The sequence below is a fragment of the Elephas maximus genome, chromosome 25 (genome assembly GCF_024166365.1).
Source record: "Elephas maximus indicus isolate mEleMax1 chromosome 25, mEleMax1 primary haplotype, whole genome shotgun sequence".
In the NCBI taxonomy this organism is placed as follows: domain Eukaryota; kingdom Metazoa; phylum Chordata; class Mammalia; order Proboscidea; family Elephantidae; genus Elephas; species Elephas maximus.
In genome coordinates this window covers 4,435,114-4,451,323 of record NC_064843.1, presented here as the reverse complement: position 1 = coordinate 4,451,323, position 16,210 = coordinate 4,435,114, and the positions used below count along the sequence as shown (strand labels likewise).

General features: G+C 54.6%; 1 protein-coding gene across 4 annotated transcripts in view; it reads right to left on the bottom strand.

Moving 5' to 3' along the window:
* Window positions 1-48: 48 nt before the first annotated feature.
* Window positions 49-16,210, bottom strand: part of GMEB2 (glucocorticoid modulatory element binding protein 2) — a 29,996-nt gene continuing 13,834 nt past the window's right edge. For 3 of the 4 annotated variants that reach the window (XM_049869022.1, XM_049869021.1, XM_049869023.1), the window contains exons 3-10: window positions 12,791-12,888; window positions 11,598-11,728; window positions 7,137-7,240; window positions 6,005-6,162; window positions 4,098-4,169; window positions 3,619-3,756; window positions 3,325-3,447; window positions 49-2,293 (exon numbers count right to left, since the gene is read on the bottom strand). In XM_049869022.1, coding sequence (XP_049724979.1) covers window positions 1,635-2,293; window positions 3,325-3,447; window positions 3,619-3,756; window positions 4,098-4,169; window positions 6,005-6,162; window positions 7,137-7,240; window positions 11,598-11,728; window positions 12,791-12,888 — 1,483 coding nt within the window. In that variant the 3' untranslated portion in view covers window positions 49-1,634. The remainder of the gene's footprint in view (window positions 2,294-3,324; window positions 3,448-3,618; window positions 3,757-4,097; window positions 4,170-6,004; window positions 6,163-7,136; window positions 7,241-11,597; window positions 11,729-12,790; window positions 12,889-16,210) is intronic. The other variant, XM_049869024.1, reaches the window with a different exon arrangement.

Sequence of the window (16,210 nt, the reverse complement as noted above, 5' to 3'; positions counted from 1 at the left end):
GTCAGGTCTAGAAAACAAGGTTGTCGGAGTGTGACAAGGGAGAGTTCCAAGGGTGAGAAGCATCTTTATTTGCAGCACGGTTTTTAACATGGTCTGAGCTGGTGTATGCTGCGGGCGCAGGGGAGGGGCAGCAGACCCGTCGCCTTACAGGGCCTGGGACCACAGGTAACAGGATTCTCGAGTCCAGTAAAACTGAGTTTTAGGAAATGAACATGTACATAACCAAGTCAAGTAAACAGCACCCTGACACCACCTGACCTATGAAAACAAAGACAAAAATGTAACAGAAACAAACAAAAAAGGCAAAACTTCAGTAGCCTGACATGGGGGACAGGGCCTGGGTCACAAGGCAGGCTGACACAGGTCTGGAACACTTGGCCGGACAGCTGGATGCAAGGATGGATGACGGGAAGATGGACAGATGATGAACGCCAGATTGCCACAGGCAACAGGACAACCTTGTGTGCAGGGTGACTGTCACACCACCCTGCAAAGCCATGAGATGGGGCATTGGGCCTGTCCCAATGGCCAGTGGCCACAACATGCTGTGGAAACAGCACAAGACCTGGGTTCTCAGTAAAACTTGCTGCTCCCCAATGTGTCCCCCGCCTCACCACCCAGCAGGAAAGGCGCTGAAGGGCTGTGAGGCAGAAAGCCATGCCACTCAGGAGTACAACCACTACGCAGACCCTGCCGCCCTGGCTCTGGAGTTCAGCCAGATGGCAGCATGACCCCAGGGCCTCCCCAGGTCTGAGGGGGCACTGTGCCACCTGAACCCTCCACCTCCTACTGGCTCTGTTGATGACGCCCGGGAGGCCCAGCTCAGGGCAGCGGGCGAGCAGAGAAACAGAGCTCCCACCTCAGAGCTCGCCTGGCACCTGAGGGTCCAGCACCGAGACTGCTCCCTACAGCACGTGAGGCCAGAGGGACAAGGGCGGGAGGCACTCAGCATGGTTTTGGTCGACAATGCATATGTTTTCACTCTTCCTAAAAGCCTAAGAAATTCACTTAAAAATACAGTTTCTGTGCAGTGGTGGACGGAGGCGCATCCCACAGCTTTCTGTTGGGGTCACGGCCCCAGGCCCTGAGCACATAGGGCCCTGCTGGCCACAGGGGTCCTCAGAGTGGAGGACACCTTGCCACACTGCAGCCGACAGACAGGGAAGAACCAAATCCATAGGATCCAGTGTCCACACTTGGGCTCGGTTCCCAAGACATGTGTCATATAGTCCCTTCCCTGGCCGGCTCAGGCCCCATGGGGCCCAGCGGGGCAGTGCTGCTAGGGCTGTGCAGAGCTCAGGGCTCCACTCCTGGCCCAGCTGCCACCTGCCCATCCCTCATCCTCCTGCTTGGCGCCTCCTGCTGGGTCTGCTGAAGCCCACGTGTAAACAGCATTAATAAGCAACAGGGGGAAAAATATATTTCCCAAGAAAAAGGGGAGGATTTGGGCCTTGCAGACCGAGCTCACAAGATGGTGTCTGTGCGCCTTTTCTCTTCCTGACTTCTCTTTTGGCATTTCCTCTCTTTGGTTCAGCAGCCCTCGGTGACCCTGACCCCCACTGCCGCTGAGTACACCAGCACCTGTGCACCAGGAGAGGCGGCCTGTCTGCCCACAAGAGGGCTGGCCACATCCACTACTTCTGCTCGTGGTCCTCTGCCATGGCGGCCACCTCAATGGTGGCTGTGTGCTCCTCGGGCCCTGGGGTGGCCATGGTGCCCTCGACGGCCCCTGTGGGCACTGTCACAATCGTGCCGCCTCCAGGGGACAGCTGGGCCATGTTCTGCATGGTGGGGCCCAGGCTGGGCAGCGTGAGCAGCTGCAGTGGGCTCACCACTTTGACCACCGTGCTGCCATCCTGCAGGGCAGCCGTGCTCAAGACCGTGAGGCTCGATGCGTCCGGGTGTACCTCCACGGCGCTGGGGAAGGTGGCGCCTGAGGAGGCTAGTACCGTGTAGCCTCCCAGCAGCGGGGAGGCTGGGGCACTGGCAGGCGGGGCCTGCAGGGGGCCCTTGCTCAGGGCAGGGGCAGGCAGGGCAGACACCACTTTGCTGAGTGGCACGCTGGCCAGCTGGGAGACGGGCACACCCTGGGCGAGGGCAATCTGTGCCGACGGCGCCAGCACCTGGGAGGCAATGGCAGCTGGCCCTGACGTGGCACGCGCCAGCCGGGGCCGCTTCACAGGCGGTGGCAGGGCCACGGGTGTCAGCGTCATGAGCACATTGCTCAGGTGCTGGGACTTGTGCTTCAGCTCCTTGGCCCGCTTCCGGTGCTCGTCACATTGCTGCTCCAGAGCTGCAGGACAGCGAGGGGTCAGGACAGAGAAAGGTTGGCGGCAGAGGGCAGGTCGGGTCAAGATGGCCAGGGCAGAGAGCAGCTAGGGTGGGTGGGCAGGCAGGGGAGAGTGCGGGCAGGTGGATGGTGGGCAGGGCAGAGGGTGGTCAAGGTGGAAGACAGAGGGAGATCAGGACAGAAGGCATCCACAGTAGGGCGGGGTGAGCAGGAGTGTGCCCCCAAGGCAGCCACACTGTACCCACAGGCTCTCCCTGTTTGCGATGGAACATTCAGTCACAAGAGCAATTTTGTCCTGAGAGCTGCAAGTGACGTGCTGAGAGAAAAACGACGTGAGGAACAGCACGTGCGACGAGCCTGTCTCACATCATGATCACACACCCACACACGCGTGCATACCCAGTGACCACATATACCCTGTGACCACACACACGTATGCACACATGCACCCTATGATCACACGTGCACGCACAAATGCACCGTGACCCACACATACATGCACACACACGCATGCACCCCACGACCACATACAAGCACCTCGTGATCACACATATGTGCACACAATTACAGGCACACGCATGCACCTCGTGACCACGCATATGCACACACACATACATGCACCCCACCATCACACAGGAAGAAACGAGGACCATCACAGGGAGGAGAGCTCTTGGGGGGTCAGAGCTGGTCTTATTCACGTTTCTAATTCTCCCTTGTGAACAGCACTTGGTTCACTGCAGGAGTGCCAGTGAGCAAGAGCAACCTGCCATGTCATTTCAATTTTCTCAGTGTTTTTCCTTCATGCCAACTGTGTGCTCTCGCAGGATCTCTCCTTGGTTCAGGGCTCTTAATTCCCATGGCTCTCCAAGGAAAGGTCCCCTGTGTGGCTGTGCCTCAGAAATGTGTGTGGACACACAGCCCAGAGGTAAGCTCCCAGGCCCCTGAATCCCAGCCCAGTGCCTATCACCTGGTCACCTGGAGCGGTGCCAAATGGTGGTCAATTCACTCCCTACTGCCCCATCACAGGCCCCTACCTGCCAGGTCACGGGCATACTGCTCTCGGGACCGGTCCATCTGGCACTTATGACTGGCCAGCACCTTCTTCACCAGGTCCAGCATCCCAAAATTCTGCACGATGTTGTTGAGGAGGACTGCATCTTAGAGGAGCAGACAAACAGTGAAGTCAGGAGACCCCAGAGGGGCCCAGGACCCCAGGACAGGGCCTGCCTCTGTGGGGTGCAGCTGGCCAGTCTGAGACCCACCAGCAGGATCCTTCAAAGGGTCACTCTCTTGTACTACTGGACCCGTGGGCTGGTCGCGGGCCTCACCTCGGAGCTGCAGTGGGGGGTTCTGGACACGCTGCTGCAGGCCCCTCATGGTCCCCGCCAGCTCTTGGTGGAACTCCTGGATGACCTCGTCCAGCAGCCCTGCATCCTTTAGTCCCCGCCAGAAGGCGAACGTGTCATCTGTGGAGGCAAGGCAGGCTTAGTGGGCAGAGGCCTTGTGCAGGGTACCACCCAACCCTGGCCCCAGCACAGGGGAGGACTGATGGAGGCCCCACTCCAGAGCCTGGAAGCGGGCACCACATTGCCGTTGGTGGGGCTGCCAAGAAGGAAGGTTCCAGAGCAGGCACAGAGGCCCAGCAAACACTGGCCTTCCCCTGAGCAGGAGGGCCACAAGCGCCTGTCTTGGCAGAAAGGTCCTTCTCCATGCAAAGACCCCACCCCAGGGAACCCCATCTCCTCACAGACAGGGTACTCTGGGGCACCCCCACCCCCTCAGCAGATGTCACGGGCAGGCAGCATACCCCCGATTGATGTGGTCCAGTCTCCAGGGTCCTCGCAGGTCTCGAACGTGATGGTCGCGGGAGAGCCATTCACTGCAACCACACGGGAAGCACGTGTAAGCCTCATCCCGGGATGAGAAGCCTCCTACAGTCGCTCCCAACTTCACCCGCCAAACACGAAAAGGGTCAGCCTGCAGCAGGCCAACCAGGCCAGCGCCTCCACTGCGAGCCCCTGGAGCGTTAAGGCAACTTCTTGGGAGGGACTGAAGGTCAGACCCGACACTGCACTACCCGCTGCTCACGCAGATGTGAAGATGGCTTTAGGGGGAAGATCGGCCCCGGGCCCGGTACCTCCGCTTTCCCAGATACGGGCCACGACCCTCGACAGCCACTGCCCGGGCCAGTCACGGACGCTAGGGTTGGTCATGCAGGGCACAAGTCCAGCCCCGGCACCACAAGTACACACAAGTACAAGGGACAGCTTAGGGGCAATGCAAATAGCGTCACCAGAGATCACCAGGTCACATGACCCAGAAGCTGCGAATTCCACTCCACTCTAACTTCAGTTTTAAAAAGATTTCCTCTATTCACAAGGCTTGAGAGGATTCCAAGTACACTTACTCCTCCTGTGAATAAGAGCTGAGATTCCAACCTAGAGGAACATCACACACACGCGAGCCCACACCTGGTGGCATGATGCTCAGAGAACACCACATAAGCAGAAAGCCACACATATGCATACGCACACACACATACACACCGTTACCACATATGTGCCCACACACACACCCCATGACCAAACGTGCCCACATACACGCACACCACAACCACACATGCATGCGCCCACACGCACACTCCATAACCACACATACATGCACACACATGCACACCCCGTGACCACACGTGCATGCACACATACCCCGTGACGTGTGCATACACACACCGTGACCACACGCATGTGCACATGCACACACCGTGACCACATAAACACACACCCCATGACCACACATACATGTGATAAACATGCACTCACCCCGTGACTACATATACACATACACCCCATGACTACATACATATGCACACGCACGCCCCGTGACCACATACATACGCACGCACCCCGTGACCACATACATATGCACACACACACACCGTGACCACATACACGTGTACACACACCCCGTAACTGCACACACTGCCCACACACATGCACACCCCTTGACCACATACATGGACACATCCCATGACCACACACACCTGCACACCCTGTGACATACATACGCCATGGACACACACCCCCAAAACCACAAATACGCATGCCTACACACTCACCATGACCACATCCACACCTCATGACCACACACACGCTCAAGCATGCACACGCTGTGACCATACGCATATATAATCAACACCCCATGAGCTCCACATACACATGCCCACACACACCATGACCATACATGCGCACACATCATGACCACACATATGTGTATACCCACCCAACCACATGCACACACATACACATTGTGACCATATGCCTGCCCATACACATCCCATGACCACACAAATGCGTGCACGCGTGCACACACACCCCACAACCATATGAACGTGTGCACAAACGCAACCCCATAACCACATATACATCCCCATACACACACCGCGACCATACATGCGTGTACACAAACGTGACCAAATGCATGCAGGTGCACACAGACAAGACCCCACACACGCACACCGTGACCACACATACATGCACACATCCCACCGAATATGAGAGAATGGGGCCACACTACCAAGTGCCATGCCACCTGGGGGCAGGACCTCCCGTGGCAGAGAGGAAGCAGGCCAGCACCAAGGTGGCTGGGGTGGTGGGAGCTCTGCCAACTCTGGGTAAAGCTGGGTGCAGGGCACACAGCACATGGCAGGGCACATACCGTCTGCCGCAGCTGGTGTGAGCGGGATGTACTCAGCTGACGCTGGGCTGCTCAGGGACACGCGGGCCCCTGATAGGTCAATCTTGGTGCTGCGGCAGGTGTTGGAGCAGACTTTGTCGTGCTGGAAGAAGTCCAGCTCCCCAGAGTCCATGATCTTCCTGTGGCGAGGAGGAAAACGGGCAGGTCACAGCAGGCTCTGACCTAGAGATGACCAGGCAGTCCCCCCACGGTTTGTCCGCTGGCCAGGAAAGGGAGGGAAGTTCTGATGAGACCAGGCCCCAGGGAAAGGTCATCGTGGAGCCTGCGGGAGACGAGCGTCTTCAGCTCTTCCTGCCTCGCTAGGACCACTGGGCCCAGCCCACTGGGCCCAGCCCACGGGGCCCCACATGTCTCTGGGTCCCCTCTCTCACACCAACCTGGTCTGCGTCAGCCCCCAAGGGCATCTCACTAGAGGACGGCATCCCAAGGACTGGGAGGGGAAGCTATGCTGGGAGGGCTGGCGAAAAAGGGCCCTCTGTGGGGGGTGTGAGAGCTGCTGGTCACCTCTTTGGGTCTGGAATCACTTTGGGAAAATCCACTGAGTTGCTCATATACAATGTATACATTTTGTACAGATACTTCAGTAAATAGCAATAATCACCAAAAAACAAACCCGATGCCATCGAGTCAATTCTGACTCACAGCGGCCCTATAGGACAGATTTAGAACCCCCCTATGAGGTTTCCAAGGAGTGGGTGGTGGATTTGAACTGCCAACTCTTTAGTTAACAGCAAAGCTCTTAACCACTGAGCCACCAAGGCCCTGAAAGATTAGTAAGAGGCAAAAATAAAGAAGAGTGTCAAAGGCCATGCTAAGTGACTGAATCTGTGTTGGGCCACCATTCGACACCGCGTACGTGGGATGTGTTTTAATAGGGAAAGAGCCACAGGTGCCTCCAGGTAGAGTCTCCGGAAATTAAAAGATGTGGCAAAAAATTCTGAAGGTCTGAGCTGTCGCGTGTGCCGCATGCTGCCCAGGGTAGGTGCCATGTGGCCACTCAGGAAGGTGGCCGCCCGCCAGCATTCACCATGTTCAGGTGCCTCAGCCCCGAGGCCCAGACCAAAGACCAGCAGCGCCAGCCACACAAACCCACCGGAGCATGATGCCATTCATGCGGATGGCCCGCTTCCAGTCCTTCAGGGTGGACTTCCCGGCCAGGTGGACGAACTCCTTTGGGCTGATGACATGTTCGTCGTACTGCGGAGGAAGCACAACACCTGTGTGAGGTCTGGCTGGAGCCTGGGCACAGAAGAGACCGTGGCAGCACCCTCGTGTTCCCCATTCCGGGTGGGCGCCCTGCCCAGGAAGAGCACCAGAGTCATCAAGAGAGATGTTCCAGGTAAAAGAGGAGTTGCCCCATTGTGCATGGTGGCTGGGGAGGGGCACTAGTGCCCTGCCAGTTGTAAAAATCAGGGTGCTGTACCTCAGCAATGGGGACAGGGCACCGCCCCCGAGTCTGGTAGGGGAAGCACGCCAAGTGGACGGGACACGAGGTGACTATACTAGTCAGAAGGCACATGGCTCCTGGCCCCCAGGTGGGACACCTTTCCTCTGAAACACCTGCCACAAACACCAGGTGCACACACTCCACGAGTAAACGATGTGACACAAGCATCTAGAATCAGCTGTGCACACTCCTTGCCCCGTTCCTCAACCATCTGTGATTTGTGTTCGTCACCCACCCCACTCAGGCTGTTCTGGGCTTGCTAGCTTCACCCTATCTTAAAGCTCATACAACCTCAGAAAATAAAATATCCTTTTCAATCTTGTTAAACAGCAGTGACTGGAACCAAAGAGTGAAAATAAGACTGCCTTTACCCAGAAAACAAACAGGATGCAGTGACTGAATCACTGGGTCTCGGCAGAAAGGAAAACACCAGCTGATCGTGAGGCTGCTGTGCCAGGCAGGGGCTCAGGGTCGGCCTGGCTGTGAGCGAGCTCTGCTGCACAGGGATAAGGGGAGATGCCTCCAGGCCGAGGTGGGTCTCAGCTCCAGCCCTGCAGAGCACAGCCTGATCCTCGCCCAGCAGCCCCCAGGCTTCTGCTCTTGCTGCCCCTCCCCTCTCAGGGCACCCTCTGACTGTGGTTAGTTCCACCACAAGATCAGCTGGCTGTCACAGCACGGAGCACCCAGCTCTTGTATCTCACCCCCAAGACCAGACTCTGCTCAGCGCAAGTGTTCCTGGTCTGGGGAGCCCTTCTAGGTTCGAGGGTTCTCCTAATACCTTGTGCGTCTGCACCCTTCCCTTCCCTGTTCCATCTCACACCAGGATGGAGTCCAAGAAGCTGCTGGTCCCCTCATTCAGCTGACTGGGGGGGGGGGGGGTGGGGAGAGGGAGCCGTAAGGCCAGGTCTTGGGATCCAGAAGACACCTCTACCCTCATGCAGACGCCCCTCCGTCCCCTCTGCCACCCCCAGCCTGGGCCCTCTTCCTGCTCACCTGGAGGCCCACCTCCACCCCGTGTTGTGCACTCTCGATCTCCTCACCCACCTCTTCTGCACCTTGTCCACCCCCTTCCTTCCTGGCACCCATTTGATGGACACGTCACTCCTCACATCCCTCTACTGGGGGCAGCCGTGGGCTCTCTGAGGTGACTGTACACCAGAAGACCCGCTTAGTGCTGAGTCCAGAGTACACACAGGTCTGCGCATCCCTCCTGCCCACTGCAGTGTGCCGTCTCTTCCACAGCCTCCCGTGGCAGCACTGCTAATGTTCCAGTCTTCTGTTCAGTAAGCTCACATTTTCCACTTTCTCTCCTCCTCATGCCGTCACCATCTCAAAACTTCTCTCTGGGAGTCACTTCCTTGCATCCTGAAATAGCTCCTAGGAATGCCCTTTTGGGGTGGTTTGCTGCTGGCCAACTCCTGTCCGGAACATTTTAACTTCCCACTAATCTTAGAGTGGACTGCCCCGGTGGCACAAGGTGGCGGTCTCTCCTCCACTGGGGACAGCGCCACGCCCCGGTGCTCCCATACCTGCCGGGTCTGCAGTTGCACTGTGATGTGATTCACGGCAAATTTCTCTTTTGTTTGATTGAAACTGTTTTGACATGATTTCAAACTTAGAGTAACTGCAAGAATAGTGCAAAGGAGCCTGATAGGATTCCCTTTACCCAGCGCACCAACTGTTCACACTCTCCTCTCCTCGCATTACTGCTCTCCATCACGTCTGTGTGTACGTGCATGTTATTCATTTCTGAACTGTTAAGAGTACTCTGGATACAGCAAGCTGCTGTACCCTTAAGTATATCAAACGTATTAAGGACTGTCCTAACCACCTCACAATTCTCAAAACCAGGAAACGGTTGTTAAGTTATCATGATTGTCCCAATGACAGCCTTTACAGCCATCTTTTCCTTGGTACAGAATATGACCGACACTGTGCTGCGTGTAGCCGTCCTGTCTCGAGTCTCCTCTTGCCCAGACAGCCCCTCCGCCTGGCTCCGCCTTCTCCTTTCTGAAGATGTGGGCCAGCCACTCTGCAGGATGTCCCTTCGTTTGCACCTGTCTGACACGCTCCCCTGACTAGATTCAGGTCACGCGTTTTAGCAGGAAGCCACAGAACCCCGCCCGCTGTGCTGGGAGGCACAACAGTGGCTTGTCTCAGGGCTGCTGCTGCGATGCAGACCAACTAGTCAGAGACCTGCTAAGCTTCCCCACTGCAACGTAACTGTTTTCCCCTTTGTAGTTAAGTAGCAGCTCACGGGGGATGCTCTGAGGCCAAGTCAAATTGGTGTTCCTCACCTATCTCTCACTGACTGGGCCGGTGCATCCACGGAGGACTTTATAACCTCGCCCTCCTCCTGTGTTTGGTAGCTGGCATACGAACTTGAGAGCTTTCCTTCTCCTTGTTTACTTGCTATAAACCAATGACGTGAAACATGCTGCAGCAGGCCTGGACTCGTAGATTCTCATTGTGTCTGCGTTATGACCACCTACTGTCATGACATATTTTGAGGCTCAAGCTATCCCAGATGTAGCCGGTGGGAATCTCTTCGAGTCGGCACCTCTACACTTTTGAAACGTAGGTAGATTTCTTTTTATTTACCTAGGTTGGGATTTTTAGGTCTCTTGAATCTGGGGACTAATATCTTTCCCCGATTATGAAAGCTTTCAGCCTCTCTCTTTTCTCTCCTTCCAGAATGCAAATAGATGCCCTGGACCCTCTCATGCTTTTCTCTGTGATTTTTAGCTTCTGTTTTCTATCTTTTTATTTCTGTGGACTGTACTCTAGATTATTTTCCTTAGTTCTATCTTCCAGTTCACAAACGGTCTCCTCGGCTGTGTCTAATCTGCTGCAACACCCACCCACTAAGTTTTTAACTCTACTCTCACTTCTAGGAGTTACACGTTTAGTCTTTAACCTTATCCTCACTTCCAGGAACTGCGTTTAGTCTGTAACTCTATGCCCACTTGTAGAAGTTGCGTTTTTTTTCTAATCTGTTTATGCTTTACTCATGTCCAAGCCTCTCTTTGATTTCTTGAAATAAACTACACAAAATGATTTCATATTTTGTGTCTTAAAATTCTCACACTGGGAGTGTCGGCTGCCCATGTTCCTGTTTCCACTCACTCGGGTTCCCTGTCTTTATGTATCTGGTGTTCCTGTTCGCTTGTCTTACTGTGAACTGTGCCCTGTCTTGGAACTTGGTGGAAATAAGAGACTTGGGTTAAAGATGAGCTCCTGGGGGACCTGACTGCAGGAACCACTCACAACTGAGCACTCAGCCTGAGGTTTGTTATACCTCATGGACCATATGTGAATTCTCGAGAGCCCTTCCTCTCCCTCACAGCACTACACGTTGAGGTGGGATTTTGTCTTGTGCTCCCAGGGGCTAGGGTGGAGCTGGGAGGAAGTCAGTACTTCACCCCTACACTGAGGGTTAGCCCTCTAGAGGTACCAGCTTTATGGGGCACAATCGACCCCCAACACACAGACCTTGGGTAACCCCCAGGCTTGGTCTGCTGACTCTCAGCCTGCAAGGCCAAGGAAACTGAGCCAAAGACCCTCAGGACCACGGCTGTCTCACCTGCCACCCACCTGCACTCTACCCCTGGGCCTGAGGAGTCCTTCCTTTTTTGCCAGTTTATGAAGGCATCTAGAAGATCCATTATAAAAGCATTTAACTGGCATTTTTAGCTGTTTTTGGCACAAGGTGAGCCAGGCACCTGATCTATCATGTTGCCAGGAGAATACCTTTCCAGCTCACCCCCTCACTGCCCCTGGCTGGGTCTTCTCAGAGTGTCCCTCTTATTTGGCCTCCCTGGGGGGCAAGCCTGCATCCCAGCTCGCTCCCATTATTTCATCCAGGAGGCAAAAGTCACTGCTCCCCAACGCGTTTCCTCACCGTGAAACAGGCCACAGCCCTGCCCATCCTGAGGGCTCGTTCCGGCACCTCCCCTGTTCGAGGTCTCCCTGCACACGTGGCTCCTGTCTGCCGAGTCCAGAGCACTCGGGCCACAGGGAACAGAGTCCCACTCAGCTGGCCTCCCAGTGCACGCTGCACAGCCAGTGCCCCTGCTCCTGCAGCCGGCTACTGCCATACACCCTCACCTGGACACACTTCACATTGATGCCGGGGCACACAAACTTCCTCCAGATAAGATTGGCCCTGCTGTCTCCACAGGTGATGGGGTATACCACCTCGGCCTCCAGGCTCTCATCCTCTTCAGCCATCTTCACTTCTCACAGGTGTCGACAGGGAAAGAAAAATCAGTTACGACCTCTCCAAATTATTTCCCACAAAAACAGAAAAACAGCCACCAACCCAGCAACCAAAAATTAAAACACAGACCCAGAGATGGACAGGGCCAGACGGTGGCCAGACAACCTTGCTTCCCACTGGGTAGACACTGTTCCTGGCAGATTCTCATTCACAAAACCCACTTAGCAAATACTAGGGAAGTAATAATACAATTTCATTTAAGTATGATTCTACCGCGGAGCCAGTTAAGGAAACAGAATCAATTGTTTACTTGAAGAACTGCCCCACAGTATTTCTAAGGGGTGGCTGGTGGATTCAAACACTGACCTTTTGGTTAGCAGCCAAGCTCTTAACCACTGCACCACCAGGGCTCCAAAATAATTACAGGGAAACTTATTTTTAAGGTATTACTGTGTTCTAGGGACCTTCAGAAGAGCTCTGGTGGTGCAACAGTTAAGCGCTCGGCTGCTAACCAAATGATATGTGCAGTTCAAACTCACCAGCCACTCTACGGGAGAAAGATGTGGCAATCTGCTTCCGTAGAGATTTATAGCCTTGAAAACTCCATGGGGCAGTGTTACTCTGCCCTATAGGGTCACTAGGAGTCAGAATTGGCTCAACGGTAAGATGTTTGCTTTTATCGGTAGGGCCCTTCATCTTAAGCAACAGAAAAATATCAAAGCTGTTAAAAAGAATTTTTGCTTCTGCTCACTGATGGCAGAACAGATACAGAAGCAGAGAGAAGATGACAAAATCCCCACGAGAAGCAAGGGTTGCAGAGTTGGGGTGGCCCTCTTTCACTTGCCAGGGACAGGGCTGCAGGGCAGAAAGGTGGAGTTGCAGCTCGTAGAGCCTATACGCTGGGTCTCCCCCTAGCTAAGGGCCCCACCAACAGCGGTGGCTTTCAAATTCCAATGAAAGGATGAGAGGCTCCCTGATCTCCAGCTGTCACCTACCCACCCTGAGAAGCCTCCTGGCTCAGGACGAGTCAGCTCTGGGGCTGCCTGCCCTGTGGTGGCCACAGGGGAGGCAAGCTTCCTACCTAAGACAGCCTCCTTGAGATGCGAGGAGGCTGTGAAGGCTGCAGCTGCAGCTGCTGCGGCGTTCTCGGTCTCCATGTTGTCCTCCGTCAGGTCGCCCCTGGAAAACCAGGAACAGAGAGGCAAATGTCAGCCCATAGGCAGCGCACAGTGCACTTCGAAGTGTCCTATCAGCCCATGGGTGGGCTCTCTGCTGCACTTTCAGCTGAAACATCGTAGCGCTGCGGCAGGTCAGGGATGGTGGCTGGCCGTCACCAGGCTGCCCCCCCAGAAGCAGGTGGTTCTCCGCGCAGTCTTAGCGGCTGGCAGAGCACCTGGCAAGGGAAACAGCAGGACAGAGGCGTGGCAGCATTGAGTGTTGAAGCCAAAATCCTACACTCCATGTCTTCCTTTAATGAAGCTATTTTTCTTCCATTATAAAGATTTCACATGGTCACAGAAACTATCAGAAAATGTAGCATTTCAGAAAGGGAAAAACCACGATGGTCCAGCCCCGCTCTTCCATGAAAGTAAATGACAGACGACTCAAAATGCAAATGTAAAGAGAAACCATGAAGTGTTAAAAGGAGAAACAGTTTTAAACTCATCTCAAAGTCTTTTTCATGTGACAGAAAACGCAAAAGCACTGATAAGTTTGCCTTAAATTTTTTTTATGTAGAATAAAAACACCATGAACAAAATTTTTTTTTAAATGAGAAAACCTGGTTCCTAAAAAAGTTAAACACAGAATTACCACGTGACTCAACAATCTCACTCCTGGGTATAGACCTAAAAGAAATGAAAACAGATATTCAAACAAATACTTGTGCACCAATGTTCACTGCAGCACCATTCACTGCCAAAAGGCAGAAATGCTCCAGGTATCTACCAGTGGATGAAGGGAGAAATAAGATGTGGCACTGCCACGCGTGGGATCAGATCTAGCCAGAAAGAGAATGACGTTCTGATCCAGGTTACAGTATGGCTCAACACTGGAAACATCACGCTGAGGAAAAGATGCCGGACATGAGGGACGAACATCGTATGGTTCCGTTAACGCGAAATACCCACAACCGGCAAGCGCACAGAGACCAAGTTTACTAGCGACTCCCAGGGGCAGGAGAGAGCAAGGCAGAGCCACGGCCTGGGCGGCACTGAGCCCCTGTGAAGGGTGATGAAAACTCTGGGAACTGACAGTGATGATGGTTATACAACATCACGAATGTAATTAACGTCACTGAATTGTACGTGGAAAAATGGCTGAAGTGGCCAATGTTTTGTTATATGTATTTTACCACGATAAACAGAAACAGACAGACCTTGGGAAGGGGAGATGTGTACAACACACTCAAGTCAAACAGCTCATTTCTGTGTATTACCTAAAGGGCTCCCGCAGATCCACCAGCTACACCTACGGAGAACTGGGCAAGAAGGAAAGCCCAGGGGCCCCAGCCTTCCAGAAGACGGCTTGTTATGCATAAAAGGACGGCAGGCAAACACAGCAGATGACCAACAAGATGAACAGCAGAACAGGGGTGTAGGTGTGGGAAAAGAGCACACGAACCTGGCTGCAGAGCACAGAAGAGGGCAATCTCTCCACAGCTCAGAACACGTGCAGCTCAGCCCCGCAGGGACCCATCCCCCTACACACAGAGGGTCCCTGCAGAACTGTCTGAGCAGCAAAGCCTTCCTGTGGGCTGGAACGCACTGCACCATCTTGAGGAGGCAATGACACAGGTGGGAGGGACCTGAGCAGCTCCACAGGTGAGCTCATCCTGTGACGATGGTCTACAGGGTGAGCTTTTCTGTGTGGAGGTTGTACTTTGAGAAGTTTGCCTAAGATCAAAGACACCACCAGGAGCGGCTCCTGGGCACCTGTACATCCCCAACAAGTACCTGCTCCTTGGGTTCCGGCACCAAATGAGGGCCACCGTGGAACCAGAGGACAGAGAGTGTGACTGTGTAGCAGCACAGTGGGGCGCTGCAGTGCCCAAGCTCTCAGTGAACACCTGGCACCTGCCCTCTTGGGAGGCCTCTCCAGCCAGCCTGCCCACCCAGCTGCCCACCACATGTCCCTGGCTGCAACTGCTAGCTGGTGCCACCATGACACCTCCAGGCCTCATTACCAGTGCCACACAGGCCTCCTCCACCTGCCTGGCTCTGCTCTCGCCAAGGGTACCCCTGCTCCAGGCAGGCAGGTCAATGAACCTGAAGGCAGAATGCAAGAGGGAGCCTTCCGTCAATGGAATCTCCTCTACCACTCAGGGTGAGCTGCTAATTAACCAGACTTCCTTCAAACTTCATTTGAAAAATCTCCACTTCACTTAAAGCAAATGTGTGTGTAAACCACTGCAGCTCCACAAAGCACCATCCAAGCAGCCCCGCCCGGTTCAGACAGGAGTGCACCCCACTCCTCCCCCAAACTCCGGCAAAAGAAGAGCTCCAGGGCCCACAAAGTCATCAGCCAGCTTCTACTCCCCCAGCTCTTTTCAAACCTGTAGCAGGAGTAGATCTCAGTTCCTAACTTTAGATAAAGATGTCCCACAGAAGTAAAAGAAAGGACTTTAGGTCCTTCAGGGTAAATCCCTCTCAGCTGCCAGGTTTCTTCTCACAGTAGAGACACTACTGTGAGAGCCTCTCCTCATCTCCGTGAATGACTGACAGGCACTGCAGACTCTCCAGTATCTTGGCAGTGCCCTCAAAGACGGTGAAACCACCTGCGATCCTCACAGCTCCTACCTCTGATGGGGGTGTCTCCCCGCCGCCCCCCCACTATGGGCTGACCTTGTGACTTGCACTGACCTACAGGGTGCGGCCAAGTCCCACAGGCCTTGCAAGCCCACCTCTACTGCCGGAACCTTCTCAAGAACACCAGGCCTCATGGAGGAAGAGCCATGTGGAGAGAGGCTCTGGCAGCCCCTGCTGATGCTCCATATCTGTCAGCCTGCTGGGCTTTGTGTTGGCTTGCCATGCAGCCAGATGCAGCTACCACAGAAGATGCACCAGAAGTGGGGTGCTACTACTACACAAACCTGAAACACGGGGCATTGACTTTGGGGCTGGGAGAGAGGCAAAGGCTGAGAAGGTGGCAAACTGTCAGAGGCGCTGGGAAATTACGAGGGTGCTGCTCTGGTCGGCTTGGACAATGGCTGCCGAGCTACAGAGCAGAGGGACAACCGGCCAAACTGTGAGCCAAGGCTGTGTGGATGAAGAATAAATACATAACAAACCGTGGGCCCCAGGGCGGAGCATTCCAGAGAGGACACAGAGGGCTTCCTTTAGCTTCAGAAGGTAAGGGCCAGGGGAGAGCTAAAGAAGCGTCCACTGAGCCAGAACTAGAGGGGGCAGAGGGGCCCAGCGGCTCTGTATCCCTAACTGTTGCCCGGCTGGCCAAAACCCTGAGTGAGAGTGGCCTCAGGGCAGAGACCAACCAAGTGTGGCCG